At 33.9% G+C, this 17,019-nt stretch overlaps 1 protein-coding gene across 1 annotated transcript; it reads left to right on the forward strand.

Annotated features, from left to right (window-relative positions):
- Positions 1 to 6,420: 6,420 nt before the first annotated feature.
- LOC134714617 (uncharacterized) lies at positions 6,421 to 16,995 on the forward strand. The gene is made up of 5 exons (XM_063576009.1): positions 6,421 to 6,837; positions 10,132 to 10,302; positions 11,045 to 11,305; positions 11,994 to 12,256; positions 15,832 to 16,995. Exons 1-5 carry the CDS (start codon positions 6,557 to 6,559, stop codon positions 16,482 to 16,484), a joined length of 1,629 nt encoding a protein of 542 aa, XP_063432079.1. The 5' UTR covers positions 6,421 to 6,556; the 3' UTR covers positions 16,485 to 16,995.
- Positions 16,996 to 17,019: the final 24 nt, after the last annotated feature.

The following is a 17,019-nucleotide window of genomic DNA, read 5'->3' on the forward strand; positions in this document are numbered from 1 at the left end:
TGTTTCATGTATAGAAAAATCAAATTGTATGGGTCACCTTTTCGAACTTTTGATATATCTCCAAAAATAAAATTCAACTTATTCAATGGCAGGCTTACCCCACCAGATAAGAACCAATAATCTACATCTTGTAAAAATTTTTGTGTAATCTCACAATCAGAGGCGGATTAAGGGGGGGGCCCGGGCCCCCCCTTTTTGGGAAAAAATTTGGTTGCTTAAATATGGAATCACTGAAGCGTGACTGGAGCGGGCCCCCTCTTAGGTCAGTCAGTGGGCCCCCACTTATGAAAATTTCTGGATCGGCCACTGACAATTCCACAGAATATGTTCAATGGTTTCATCTTCTAATTTACAAAAAGTACATAGAGGGTTATCAATAAGTTTGATTTTACATAAAAAATTATTTGTGGCAAGAATTCTATGGTTGATTCTGTACTGAAGCCACTGTAGTTTGGTATTGACAGTGACTGTAAAAGGTAGTTTGAATATATGTTTCCAAATGAGATCTTCACCTAATATTTCACTTCACTTCAGTTGCCCTGTTGGAGTCACCTTATTACTTATGAGTATTTTGTACATATCTTTAGTACCTTTTCTACTTTTAAAAAAAACTTGTAAGGAAGCTGGAATAAATGGACAACATAACTTATATGAACCTTTTTTGTAATTATTTGCAGCTTTTTTAATAGCAGAAATAACACTCATGTAATTCAAAAAATTTACATTGACATCATATGATTGCTGTAACAATTCTAATGAAATAAAACCTCCATTTTCATCTATTACATCATTAACATATTGTAAACCATGATTAAACCAATGTTGATAAAAAAAACGGTTTATTACCAATTCTGATCCTATTGTTAAACCAAATAGGACTTGATAAAAAATATTCAGTCCATATTTCTTTCTTTATCAGTAATCATTTCCCATGCTCTGAACACATCTTTCCAAAAACTGTTTTTGATATATAAACTATCTTGTTTGATATACTGAACACCACAATTAAAAAGTTTATTTTTATCAATATCTGACATCAAAATACTTTGCCACTTATTATCTCTCTGAAAAATCCTTCTTATCCATTATGATTTTAGTGCCATGGTAAAACTATAAAGATCTATCATTTTTAATCCTCCCTCCAAACATTCTTTAATCAATACATCCTTCTTCACTCTATGAATAGGAGAATTCCATACAAACGAGTTGTTACTTTGTAGCCGATCCATCATTCAAGATGGCGGCCAGCGGGGACTTAGTTTAACATAGGACCCTAAGGGAAATGCATACGAATAACATCTTTTAGAGAACCACTGAATGGAATAAAACCAAACATGGCATGAATGTTCCTAATGAGGTGCTGACCAAGTGTTGTTACTTTGTAGCCAATCTATCATTCAAGATGGCTGCCAGTGGGGGGGACTGAGTTTTACATAGGACCCAATGGGAAATACATACAAATGTCCTCTTTTAGAGAACCACTGAATTGAATGAAACCAAACATAGCATAAATGTTCATTTTTAATGAGGTGCTGGCCAAGTGTTGTTACTTTGTAGCCAAATTTTATCTTTTTTTTTTTATGATTTCAAAAACCAAGGTAGAATCAGGTGAGCGATACAGGCTCTTGAGAGCCTCTAGTTTAAGTAGTTGCATTTCTGTCGAAAAAAATTGGTTTTTGTTCATGCATTCATCACTTCTGTTCCTATGTTGAGCAATTGTTTGAAGATATGATCAGGTTATATTGCAAGAATTCAGAAAATAAAAGTCTGTCTTATAAATGGTAAACAGCTCTATGTGCATATCAAACAAAGGCCATAACATTAATAAGTAGAAATAGAGGCCATAAAGAGCATGTGTTGATCACCTGGGTCTATGTGCATGTCAAACAAAGGACATGGTATTAATAAGTATAACTAGAGGCCATAAAGAGCATGTGTTGGTCACCTGGGTCTATGTGCATGTCAAACAAAGGACATGGTATTAATAAGTATAACTAGAGGCTCTAAAGAGCATGTGTTGGTCACCTGGGTCTATGTGCATGTCAAACAAAGGACATAGTATTAATAAGTATAACTAGAGGCCATAAAGAGCATGTGTTGGTCACCTGGGTCTATGTACATGTCAAACAAAGGACATGGTATTAATAAGTATAACTAGAGGCCATAAAGAGCATGTGTTGGTCACCTGGGTCTATGTGCATGTCAAACAAAGGACATGGTATTTAAAGTATAACTAGAGGCTCTAAAGAGCACGTGTTGGTCACCTGGGTCTATGTGCATGTCAAACATAGGACATGGTATTAATAAGTATAAGTAGAGGCCCTAAAGAGCATGTGTTGGTCACCTGGGTCTATGTGCATGTCAAACAAAGGTCATGGTATTTAAAGTATAACTAGAGGCTCTAAAGAGCATGTGTTGGTCACCTGGGTCTATGTGCATGTCAAACAAAGGACATGGTATTTAAAGTATAACTAGAGGCCCTAAAGAGCATGTGTTGGTCACCTGGGTCTATGTGCATGTCAAACAAAGGACATGGTATTAATAAGTATAAGTAGAGGCCCTAAAGAGCCTGTGTTGGTCACCTAGGTCTATGTGCATGTCAAACAAAGGACATGGTATTTAAAGTATAACTAGAGGCCCTAAAGAGCCTGTGTTGGTCACCTGGGTCTATGTGCATGTCAAACAAAGGACATGGTATTAATAAGTATAACTAGAGGCCCTAAAGAGCATGTGTTGGTCACCTGGGTCTATGTGCATGTCAAACAAAGGTCATGGTATTTAAAGTATAACTAGAGGCTCTAAAGAGCATGTGTTGGTCACCTGGGTCTATGTGCATGTCAAACAAAGGACATGGTATTTAAAGTATAACTAGAGGCCCTAAAGAGCATGTGTTGGTCACCTGGGTCTATGTGCATGTCAAACAAAGGACATGGTATTAATAAGTATAAGTAGAGGCCCTAAAGAGCCTGTGTTGGTCACCTAGGTCTATGTGCATGTCAAACAAAGGACATGGTATTTAAAGTATAACTAGAGGCCCTAAAGAGCCTGTGTTGGTCACCTGGGTCTATGTGCATGTCAAACAAAGGACATGGTATTAATAAGTATAACTAGAGGCCCTAAAGAGCATGTGTTGGTCACCTGGGTCTATGTGCATGTCAAACAAATGACATGGTATTTAAAGTATAACTAGAGGCTCTAAAGAGCATGTGTTGGTCACCTGGGTTAATGTGCATGTCAAACAAAGGACATGGTATTAATAAGTATAACCACTGATTGCATCGCAATCTCCGTTTGTTTACCTGAGAAATCAATTACACGGTACTGGGGGGTATTACAATTGATCAAGTTAATTAATATCTCGGGTAAGCGTCCTTCACAACAATCTAAAATGTGGAAATATTTTTGAAGGAGTTCAACCGCCGGACAAAAAAATTAAGATAATTTAATCCTGTCACTTCCTGCTCATTCTGCTGATGCAGAAACACAGGCACTTGTCTCAGAATTTTGTTTTCCTATATACCTTATTATAATAAGGTATATAGGAAATTTTTTTTCTGAGACAAGTGCCTGTGTGCAGAAAGGGGGTTTTCTGAGATGAAACTTAAAAATGATTGACGATCAAAATTGCGTCCAACTGTTTTATCAGATCTTTTATTCATCTTGTTCATTATGTTTCATACTGAGGATATAGCGTTGATCCAGTCCACGATCCAGTCCCGGCTATTAAAATGTGGAATATTTCTGGACAGTGCTCCAGACGACCTTGTCAGGAACCATATGGTCGTCGTGAGGATTGCGATGACGTGGAAGACAATGTTGATATTTTTTCTGTCCTTGATCCTGATTTTGATAAAGAAAATCATTGAGATTACCAAAGCCTTTATTAAAATCAGAATAAAGACTATTCCTTTGTTACTGTCTAACTTATGTAAATGAAAGCATCAAAATTAAACATCTGTCAAATTAATGTCATTTTTGCAGGACCAGTAGATTAGGAGCCGGACCAGTAGAGTTTTCAGTCCACTGGTCCTGTCACGGAATAGAAGTTCCTAAAACAGTACACAAAAACACTTAAATTCGACCCCTGGGTATAAGCCAAAAACTTCATTTTACCCCTGTTTTATTTTTAGCAATGGCGGCCATCTTGGTTGGTTAGCCGGATCACCGGACACATTTTTTAATCTAGATACCCAAATGATAATTGTGGCCAAGTTTGGTTTAATTTGGGCTAGTAGTTTCAGAGGAGAAGATTTTTGTAAAAGTTAACGACGACGGACGCCAAGTGATGAGAACAGCTCACTTGGCCCTTCGAGCAAGGTGAGCTAAACATGTTCAAAATATACTTACGGTGGTATTGGAGTATAAAATAAAAATGATAGAATTCGCCAAAACGTAGTACTGATATATGTTCAAAAATATAATAAAATGGATAGGTCACCATGCATTTTCTCTCAAGCTACAGGTGGTGATAAAATGACACATTGTGTATGGATTATACAGGAAAAAACACCATTTTGTGATTAGAAAGAAAACAACATGATAGCATTGCAAAATAAATTAGGAAAAGATAGCTTTCAGACAGTGCATAGAGAAAATCAAAAGAAAAGATAGGGTCACCGTACGTTTTTTTTCCGGCTGAAATACTAAATAGAAAAAAAATTCATGTAGAATCCTTCAGAAAATGTACTCTTTTAGAATTACCTCCCTTTAAAAATGTCAATTCAAAAATATTTAAAAAAAAAATACCAAAAATAATCAACACTCGTGAAATTAATAATATGTATAAGTTATGTTCTCATAAACTGGTTCTTATAAATGAAAAGTCACATTAAAAATCTGCATTCCTGCATCAACTTTTGCTAACTTGTTAGAAAATCTAGACCTTAGAGTTTTTCACACTCCAAGATGGCAAAAGACACCAATGCCACCTTAAAGGGCAACTACTCCAGAAGAGGTCGCGATTGACCATTCAGTTCATGTGCACTTGTAGATCTTTCTTTGCTGGAAATTATTGCTGTTTCAGTTTATATCTATATATAATTGTTTTCAAGATAACATAAACCAAAAACTGCAAAATTTTCTTATAATTAAGTAATTTGGTAGTACCAATTCAGGACCAGCAACCCAACAAAATTATTGGTTGGTCTGATTTGAAAATTTCAGGGAAGATAGATCCTAACCTGAAGAACAATCTTTATTTCGGTCAGATTTGCTCCAAATGCTTAGGTTTTAGAGATACAAATCAATATCTACATTTTATTCCTATGTTCCATTTTTAGCCATGATGGCCATCTTGGTTGGTTAGCCGAGTCATCGTACACTTTTTCAATCAAGAGTTTCCTCAATTATAATTGTGGCCAAGTTTGGTTAAAATTGGCTCATTAGCTTCCTATAAAAAAAAATGTGTAAAAGTTAACGGACGGACCGCTATGAACGCCAAGTGATGAGAAAAGCTCATATGTGCCTTCTTAGGCCAGTTGAGCTAAAACCCGATTATAAAAAAAAATATTTGATATACCGATGTCGGACCATGTAGATGTAGGACAAATGCTAATGTTGGACTTATGAGGTGTCGGAACAATAGTGTGTCGGGATTTCGGACGACCATCAAAACTCAAAAGCTGCGGATAAATAGCAACAGGCAAAAGATGCAAAATTTTCGGACAATTAACGATGAACAGAAAGCAAAATTGTGAAAAAAATGCAACGTCGGACAAAAAGAACTGTATTAGTTAGTTTAAACATATTTTATTTGTTAAAGTACAAATTGGATAAGACACAAGTCAAACAGACTTATGAAGTCTTCTCCATTTAACATTTATAGCAATATAATACAAAAATATATGTATGAGCATGCATGTAAAGAATGGTATATCTAATTTAGTAAATATATATATAAATATGGATCAAAAGACGGAAAATTGAAGATTGAAGAAAAAGAAAACAATAATAATACAGAAAAAATAAATAAAAATAAAAATATATAAATGAATAAATTATTTTGAAAACAGAAAAAAAAAACAAAAAAACAAAAAATAATAATAAAAAAACAAAACCCCAATTAAAAAAAAATAAAAAGGACAAAAAAAAAGGGAGAAGAAATCTTAGATGATGATGTGTGTGCGATCATGGTTTGCTACCTAGACAATTTGAAATCTTTCCGAACTTTTAATAAACTCAAAGACATTTTTGAAAATGTTTCGGTTTTGCTCTAAAGTAAGAAGACAACTACCCGAGGTAAGTAGTTCTATGTTAATTTTGTATTAGTTGACTGTACACAGCAGTAGAAATGATAATTCGTCAATTATGCATTTTTTTGTCTCTATTATAATTCACCTAACTGTTTACCTGGCACGAAACAACTTTTGTTAATCTACATCATATGTTATTTATAGGCGTAAGTGTATATATAGACCCTTCTACAACGAAATTTGTTTTACATGCACACGTATAAAAATTGCGGTTATATCCAACGCAATCATAGGTTTGAACGTAGCTTTCAATTTCGACTCGTTTATAAAACTGATGCTTTGTCAGGGAGATTGTTAAGAAGAGAATGTTAGGATTATTTGCATTTTGTTTAGTGTTTGGAAATGTATATGGATGTACATCCTGTTCAACAACGCTCAATGCGACATTGAAAGAATTGATGTTGTGCAAGTCACACCTAGTCGTCGGTCTGTCGGTGTCTGTGGTCAAATCTGACAAAGTTTTGTTTGTTGAAGGGTATTCCAATGATAATACATCTGTGACTGGCGACACTCTATTCCAGATCGCATCCCTATCTAAAGCATTCGCCAGTACTCTGTTGGTGAAACTTATCGAAGAGAAAACAGAGTAAGTATTATTTTTTTCTTTAGAGAATATTGGTGAAATCACAGCGACTGGTATTTGAGTGCCATTCCATCATGGAATCAATACTAAAATAAGCACTTATACCAGCCTCTGTTAGATATCGCATATTTATCATATATCAGCGATATGCAAAACACAGGATCTTGTGCTTTTATTGAAGTGAGTTTTATAACACGTAGGAAATAAAAGGAAATTTATGAATAACAAGAAGCCGTTATTGAATTTTGTAAAAAAGAGGAATGAAAGATACCAGAGGGACAGTCAAACTCATAAATCGAAAATAAACTAACAACGCCATGGCTAAAAAAGAAAAAAAGACAAACAGACAAACAATAGTACAATTGACACAACATGAAAAACTAAAGAATAAGCAACACGAACCCCATCAAAAACTAGGGGTATATAGACACCGGCCTTCTTTGTGCTGTAGATATATACAGATATACGTACCCTCAAAGGCGACCTCTGTAAACCAATTGTCACTTCAGTTCTTAAAATTCATGCAGTCTCGCTTACAGCTGTGGCCGCCCTGTTTCGGATAGAATTCACTATTTTTTAGTGCGCTTTTCACAACAAAGCAAGAGAAATTTGGTTTCAAAATTAGAAAGATAAGCTAAATCAATATTCTATAAGCTGGTGACGGTGACTTTTCTTTTCAGCAAAACCAAGAATTTTTTGAGTCAGTACCAATTTATACTCAAGAATAAAACAAATATTTAAAACAATCATTTAACATTCTAAATAAATACTTTCCAACTCTTCACTCCAGTACAGTATTTTTAGTATTTCTTTTTAAAAAATTTTTTTTGTTTTTTTGTAGTATGTATTACATGCTATCGTCATTTTTTCTATTGCCCTTAGTTTTTATACGACCGCAAATTTTGAAAAAAATTTCGTCGTATATTGCTATCACGTTGGCGCCGTCGTCTGCGTCGTCGTCGTCGTCGTTGTCGTCGTCGTCGTCGTCGTCGTCGTCCGAATACTTTTAGTTTTCGCACTCTAACTTTAGTAAAAGTGAATAGAAATCTATGGAATTTTAACACAAGGTTTATGACCATAAAAGGAAGGTTGGTATTGATTTGGGGAGTTTTGGTCCCAACATTTTAGGAATTAGGGGCCAAAAAGGGCCCAAATAAGCATTTTCTTGGTTTTCGCACTATAACTTTAGTTTAAGTTAATAGAAATCTATGAAATTTTGACACAAGGTTTATGACCACAAAAGAAAGGTTGGGATTGATTTTGGGAGTTTTGGTTTCAACAGTTCAGGAATTAGGGGCCAAAAAAGGGCCCAAATAAGCATTATTCTTGGTTTTCGCACAATAACTTTAGTTTAAGTAAATAGAAATCAATGAAATTTGAACACAATGTTTATGACCACAAAAGGTAGATTGGTATTGATTTTGGGAGTCAAGGTCCCAACAGTTTAGGAATTAGGGGCCAAAAAGGGACCCAAATCAGCATTTTTCTTGGTTTTCGCACCATAACGTTAGTATAAGTAAATAGAAATCTATGAAATTTAAACACAAGGTTTATGACCATAAAAGGAAGGTTGGTATTGATTTTGGGAGTTTAGGTCCCAACAGTGTAGGAATTAGGGGTAAAAAAGGGACCCAAATAAGCATTTTTCTTGGTTTTCGCACCATAACGTTAGTATAAGTAAATAGAAATCTATGAAATTTAAACACAAGGTTTATGACCATAAAAGGAAGGTTGGTATTGATTTTGGGAGTTTTGGTCCAAACAGTTTAGGAAAAAGGGGCCCAAAGGGTCCAAAATTAAACTTTGTTTGATTTCATCAAAATAGAATAATTGGGGTTCTTTGATATGCCGAATCTAACTGTGTATGTAGATTCTTAACTTTTGGTCATGTTTTCAAATTGGTCTACATTAAGGTCCAAAGGGTCCAAAATTAAACTTAGTTTGATTTTGACAAAAAATGAATCGGTTGGGTTCTTTGATATGTTGAATCTAAAAATGTACTTAGATTCTTGGATATTTGCCCAGTTTTCAAGTTGGTCCAAATCTGGGTCCAAAATTAAACTTTATTTGGATTTCATCAAAAATTGAATAAATGGGGTTCTTTGATATGCCAAATCTAACTGTGTATGTAGATTCTTCATTTTTGGTCCCGTTTTCAAATTGGCCTACATGAAGGTCAAAAGGTTCCAAAATGAAACTAAGTTTGATTTTAACAAAAATTAAATTCTTGGGCCTCTTTGATATGCTGAATCTAAACATGTACTTAGATTTTTGATTATGGGCCCAGTTTTCAAGTTGGTCCAAATCAGAATCTAAAATTATTATATTAAGTATTGTGCAATAGCAAGTCTTTTCAATTGCACAGTATTGTGCAATGGCAAGAAATATCTAATTTCACAATATTGTGAAATAGCAAATTTTTTTTTTAATTAGAGTTATCTTTCTTTGTCCAGAATAGTAAGCAAGAAATATCTTATTGCAAGAATATTTTTTTTAATTGGAGTTATCTTTCTTTGTCCAGAATCAACTTAAATCTTTGTTATATACAATATACAATGTATATTCACTTTTTACTACCAACTGATAAATTTAAATAATCTTTACCATTCAGTGATAACAAGCAGTTTTTTTACATCTTTTAATATTTTATGATGAATTTATTTTAAATGAGTAGTTATTGTTACAAACTCCATTAGAATATTTTAATTGAGATTAGTTTTGGAATAAGGGAAAGGGGGATGTGATTAAAAAATTGGGTTCAATTTTTCTCATTTGAAATTTCATAAATAAAAAGAAAATTTCTTCAAACATTTTTTTGAGTGGATTAATATTCAACAGCATAGTGAATTGCTCTAAGAGAAAACACAAATTTTAAGTGCATTAGAACACATTCATTCTGTGTCAGAAACCTATGCTGTGTCAACTATTTAATCACAATCCAAATTTAGAGCTGAATCCAGCTTGAATGTTGTGTCCATACTTGCCCCAACCGTTCAGGGTTCAACCTCTGCGGTCGTATAAAGCTACGCCCTGCGGAGCATCTGGTTATATTTATAAAGGCAGAGACGCCACTAAAGTTGTAGTATAACTTGTGTGCAATCCCTTATACTTTTGTAAATAAATATGTCGCTGATAATCCTGACAAACCGTAAAATCTGATTTTTTTTTTTTAAACATATGAAAGTGTCAATTTTTTAACAAATAATACGGTTAGAAAATTGAGTATTACTAGTTCGCTTCATATTAACAGATTTGTTAATATTTCATATGCCTAATTGTAAGTTGTATTTTTATTAGGTATTCCCTGGATACCAAGATTAAGACAATTCTCAGGAATGATCATATTTTTAACGATAGTCTGAGGTCTGAATACACTACAGTCCGTGATCTACTGTCTCACAGAACAGGTATCCCTCAGAATAACAGGATACGACTAAATACCAACATTACAAGATCAAATCTTTTACAGTAGGTATTTGTTGGTTGTATACTTAATAAAGTGGCATTACATCACGTATACACTCTTCAACGTTTGGTTCTTTGAATTTCAAAACATTTGGAGTTGAAAAATTAATTTCGAAATGTTAATAAAGCGCATCGTTTCGAACTGAAACCTATAGCGAAGAGGTTTTGTATGTTCTTTGTTGTTTTATCCTATAATGAAGGACATGTCAAAGCGGATCATTCCAGAAGTAAGCATAATACGAGCTTGTTTTTCCCCTGATGTTATTAATGCGCATAATTTTGTTTCTTTGCATATGATTGTTCTGACTTTGTATGAAATATGAGCTACTTGATACTAAAACAACAATGAAACTTCACAAACATTTATTGTAAGGGTGACGACGTTCCTTTTCCTATTCTGAGTTTTCCTTTTTTGGACGATACTGTTCTTTTTGGCACCGTTTAACGGTGTATATATACCACAAATCGTTCGCTATGAACGTGTCTTACATAGTGACGTTTTGGATTCAGTCAATAAGCAAAATCTATATGTATTACTGATAAATTATTAAGCCAGGGATTTTGTTTCCATATATTGCTTAAAACCTTTACTAAATTCGTACATATACATAGAGAAAGTTTTGGTTGTAACTTAAGTTCTGATTATTTGTCACTTAAAAACTAAACGTCATCATGCTCAAACTAAAAACAAAAAAACATCATATATATATTGTGATAAGACCAAGTTATAATTTTGTATCTTCAGTCGACTCCAATACTTGAAAGCAGAAAAAGAGTTCCGAGGTAGTTACATCTATAGTAGTCTGCTGTATGGTCTAGTCACACACATAACAGAGGTGATTGGTGGAGATAGTTGGGAGAATCTGGTCTCAAAATTTATATTTGGGCCCCTTGGAATGACATCTTCCGATTTTGTGACGACAGCTAATCCAGAGAAGATAAATTTGGCACAGGCGTATGGGGATTTTTACGGCGATTTCCATCCGGTCCCTTTCGAGTTTTCAAAGTAAGTAAAACTTTTGAAAAACTTTTAGACGATGATTTTGGTTTGTCACTATCTTTTAGTTGTGTACTTACATAGTTGATACAATGTCAAGATGCATCTTGAGACAAGTGTCAAAAATGTGCTTTGAGTCATGGACATTTTTTTTGTTGATTTAATCAGTGAATCAATTATGAAACATGTTCAAGGTTCTTAGGTGATAAAGCAGTATTATTAAATCTCACCAATAGATTTTCAAGTCATCCCTTGGATGATTGGAAGAAAAAAGGCTTCTTTATTACCATGGTGATATCTGGTAAATTCATTCACTTGACTTATAAAAAAGAAGATGTGGTATGATTGCCAATGAGACAACTATCCACAAAAGACCAAAATGACACAAACATTAACAATTATAGGTCACCGTACGGCCTTCAACAATGAGCATAGCCCATATCGCATATAGTCAGCTATAAAAGCCCCCGATAAGACAATGTAAAATAATTCAAGCGAGAAAACTAACGGCCTTATTTATGTAAAAGAATGAACGAAAAACAATTTACAAATATGTAACACATAAACAAACGACAATCACTGAATTACAGGCTCCTGACTTGGGACAGGCACATACATAAATAATGTGGCGGGGTTAAACATGTTAGTTAGTTATCATTAATATCGATTAATATTTATATGTTGTGACACTTTATAGGTACTATGGAGAACTTTGTGGTTCTGGTTGCATATTGTCCACGGCACAGGATATGACGAAGTGGATGACTTTCTATCTAAATGGCGGGAAATTATCGGATGGCAGGAGACTAATATCCGAAAAGGCCTTCAAAGAAATTACCACAGCAGTCAATACCGTACCTAATGATATGTATACGTATAAATATTATACTAAACCTAAAGTGCCAGTCACCACTGCTATCTCAGGGTATGCTCTTGGTTGGAGGTCGGGGTTTTATGGAGGTAAGTTTGGAAATTATGACTCATCATCTAATGGTGCTCGAAAATGTATATAATATATCTAAATAAGTTTTTTGGAAAGAAAGAATATAAAACTTTGATTTAAATGTTAAATATCTAAATTAAAACAAGTAATTATAATTTACAACATTTAGTATAAAATTGAGAAAAGAAATAGGGAATTTGTCAAAGATACAACAACCCGAGCATAGAACAGACATTGAACAGCAGAAAGTCACCAAAAGGTCTTCAATGCAGCGAGTATGACTTTTTTTTTTAAATAGGAGGCTTGTTCCTGTATTGTAATGAACCTCAGTGTATGGCAAAACTCAGTAAATGTCCGTCAAAGTTCCATTATTGAAGTGTTGAAAAATATAATAACACAAATTCAATTACGTTTCAATGGTGATATATATTTAGAATTTTCTAATCTTATTGCAGAAAATAAGACAGAGGAACTTAATAAAAAATCCCATGTTAGCAACAATAATTGTCCATTTTAGATTTAGTATTTAAGTTCTACACGAGACAAAAAAATATATTAAACTAGAGGCTCTAAAGAGCCTGTGTCGCTCACCTTGGTCTATGTGAATATTAAACAAAGGAAGCAGATGGATTCATGACACAATTGTGTTTAAGTGATGGTGATATGTTTGTACATCTTACTTTACTGAACATTCTTGCTGCTTACAATTATCACTATCTATAATGAACTTGGCCCAGTAGTTTATGTGGAAAATGTAACCGGTAGTAAAGATTTACGAATTTTATGAAAATTGTTAAAAATTGACTATAAAGGACAATAACTCCTTAGGAGGTCAATTGACCATTTTGGTCATGTTGACTTATTTGTAAATCTTACTTTGCTGAACATTTTTGCTGCTTATAGATTAACTCTATCTATAATAATATTCAAGATAATAACCAAAAACAGCAAAATTTTCTTAAAATTACCAATTCAGGGACAGCAACCCAACAACAGGCTCTCTGATTCATCTGAAAATTTCAGGGCAGATAGGACTTGACCTTATGAACAATTTATATCCATGTCAGATTTGGTCTAAATGCTTTGGTTTTTGAGTTATAAGCCAAAAACTGTGTTTTACCCCTATGTTCTATTTTTAGCCATGGCGGCCATCTTGGTTGGTTTGGCGGATCACGCCACACATTTTTTAAACAAGATACCCCAAAGATGAGTGTGGCCAAGTTTGGATTAAGTTGGCCAGACAGTTTCAGAGGAGAAGATATTTGTAAAAGATATATAAAATTTACAAAAAATGGTTAAAAATTGACTTTAAAGGGCAATAACTTCTAAAGGGGTCAACTGACCATTTTGATCCTGTTGACTTATTTGTAAATCCTACTTTGCTGAACATTATTGCTGTTTACAGTTTATCTCTATCTATAATAGTATTCAAGATAATAACCAAAAACAGCAAAATTTCCCTAAAATTACCAATTCAGGGGCTGCAACCCAACAACTGGCTGTCTGATTTATCTGAAAATTTCAGGGCATATAGATCTTGACCTGATAAACAATTTAACCTCAGTCAGATTTGCTCTAAATGCTTTGGTTTTTGAGTTATAAGCCAAAAACTGCATTTTACCCCTATGTTCTATTTTTAGCCATGGCGGCCATCTTGGTTAGTTTGGCGGGTCACGCCACACATTTTTTAAACAAACAAAACCCATCATTGGGGTAAAATTGTTTATCAGGTCAAGATCTATCTGCCCTGAAATGTTCAGATGAATCCGACAACCCATTGTTGGGTTGCTGCCCCTGAATTGGTAATTTTAGGGTTATTTTGCTGTTTTTGGTTATTATCTTGAATATTATTATAGATAGAGATAAACTGTAAACAGCAATAATGTTCAGCAAAGTAAGATTTATAAATAAGTCAAATGACCAAAATGGTCAGTTGACCCCTTTAGGAGTTATTGCCCTTTATAGTCAATTTTTAACCATTTTTCGTAAATCTTTGTTATCTTTTACAAAAATCTTCTCCTCTGAAACTACTGGGCCAAATTTTATCAAACTTGGCTACAATCATCATTGGGGTATCTAGTTTAAAAAAATGTGTGGCGTGACCCGGCCAACCAACCAAGATGGCAGCCATGGCTAAAAATAGAACATAGGGGTTAAGTGCAGTTTTTGGCTTATAACTCAAAAACCAAAGCATTTAGAGCAAATCTGACATGGGGTAAAATTGTTTATCAAGTCTAGATTTATCTGCCCTCCAATTTTCAGATGAACTCGACAACCCGTTGTTGGGTCTCTGCCCCTGAATTGGTAATTTTAGGGAAATTTTGCTGTTTATGGTTATTATCTCGAATATTATTATATATAGAGGTGAACTGTAAACAGAAATAATATTCAGCAAAATAAGACCTAAATATAAGCCAACATGACCAAAATGGTCAACTGACCCCCTTAGGAGTTATTGTCCTTTATAGTCAATTTATAATAATTTTCATTAAAATTTGTTGTATTTTTTTCTACTGAAACTGCTGGACCAAGTTCATTATAGATAGAAATAGTTGTAAGTAGCAAGAATGTTCAGTAAAGTAAGATGTACAAACACATCACCATCACCAAAACACAATTTTGTCATGAATCCATCTGCGTCCTTTGTTTAATATTCACATAGACCAAGGTGAGCGACACAGGCTCTTTAGAGCCTCTAGTTTATATAATAAAACTGAGTATAGAGCCCGTAAAGTTGAATAAGATCCATGTTCACAATGACATGTTGATTCTTTGAACAACTGATTTGAAAGATCCTTTGCATAAACTAGTTAGATTTTCAAACAATTTCTTTTTCGGTACTAATTGAATTTGTTATGTCGAATTAAAACTTAATTAAATAAGTATAATTGACATACAGTTATAAATAATTATGATACTATATATAAACTTTCAAATTGGCATTGCGTAAGGTCGTACTTTTCTCTGAAGGTTAATGGCATCGCTATAGTAAATTCGTTAGATGTGAACTGATTGATATTTTGTAGCGAGCAAAACATGGTTTATTATTTGATAAATTAGCTGAAATTGGATTTTAAAGATCTTAAGGTTTCGATCTGCACTTTAAAATACTCTAAAATAGGTACTGTGTGCATGTATTTTGTTTTTATTGGGGTTTTTTTTGTTTGTTATAAATGCCGTTTTGTTTTTTTTTTGTTTTTCTTATGCGGTGATATCGCACTACTATCCCTGCTTAGTGGCAGTGTCGTTCAAAAACATATTTACGTCATGGTTGGTGTTCTTTTCTCAAGTCAGGAGCCTGTAGTTCAGTTGTTGTCGATGATAGCTGTCTGTCATATTATATTCTTTTAGCAAAAATTGGGCCATTGGTTTTCTCTTTAAAATTGTTTCGCATTTTATCATGCAGAGGCCTTTAACAGTAGACGATACGGTATGTGTTTTATTTATTATTTTTTGTCGCACGGTGACCTCAGCCTGTCCTGTGTAGTTGTTTATTAAATCCTTGCTCTTTGGTCTCTGGTGGATATTTGTCTTATAAGCAAACATATATCTTTCCGTTTTTTCATTAACTTCTCTCTCTCTCCTTCTACAGGAAACAGGATGTTTATTCATGGCGGAGCAACTTATGGATATAGAGCAATGCTGTCCTGGTACCCGGATGCTGATCTTGGAATATTTATCGCACTCACTGGGAATGATCCAAATTACTTCATCAGACAAATACTTCACAACTATATATTTGATATCTACACTAATCAGACACCTTACCTCAACAGCAGTGCCACAATGTGTTCATTTCCACAGCCATGGTATGATTATACTCCCAAAACAAAGCTAAATGTTACAAAGAGTCGTGCTATGAGCAGTCAGAGGAAAGATTATTTTGGCAACTATTACAATCCTGCATACGGTCACATTCAGGTTAAAGGTCATGAAGATATGAACAAACTTACTCTCATATTCGGCGTATCAACGTTTGTTCTATATCCCAAGGAAGCAAAAGATGAGTTTTATGGCGATTCTGTTGGATCAACTAAATATCTTTTTAATTTTTACACGTTCAGATTTGTTATTGAGCGCGACAATCCATACCTAGAGATTCCGACCTTTGAGTCGATGTCACCACCCGTTTTTCAAAAGTCACGTGATGATGCTAACGGAGCATTAACCATCTATCATTCTGGATTTGATCATCTTACCTTTCTGGTAGTCGTATATGTTGTTGCACAAATAAGAAATTTATAATTACTAGTCTTACATTATAATGTTGGTCTAATTGTAATGGGTTCTGATATCAACTCAATTTCAAAACCGTTCAAGCAGGGACGTATAACTAACAGTATAATACACGTCCTTGGTTCAAGTGAAGACTTTACTTTGCATGATAAATAATTTTTCCAATCCGAAATAAGTGAACAGAACATATATTTATTTGCATTAGGTTATTTTTATTTCCGACGCAGCTCATTTGTCTCGATTACATGTGTTTTCTAAAATATAAAGCAGCAGTAAAACTGTTCATTGTCCAATTTCAATGTGCATTAAGGTAGCACAATACAAAGATTGTATACTTCCGATTCACCAGTTTTGAAATACTGTAATTTTTTTATGCTTGATAATTAATAAAATTGGTATCTATGGGTAGCTAACAGATTACTCTTTCAAATTAATGCAATGTTAGTATTATACAACAATTATGTAATCAATTATAATGTTAACTGTGTCTCTAAAAATTACAAGAAATTTTCACTTTCAATTGAAATTAGCTTCTTCATGGATA

Source organism: Mytilus trossulus, chromosome 4 (genome assembly GCF_036588685.1).
Source record: "Mytilus trossulus isolate FHL-02 chromosome 4, PNRI_Mtr1.1.1.hap1, whole genome shotgun sequence".
In the NCBI taxonomy this organism is placed as follows: domain Eukaryota; kingdom Metazoa; phylum Mollusca; class Bivalvia; order Mytilida; family Mytilidae; genus Mytilus; species Mytilus trossulus.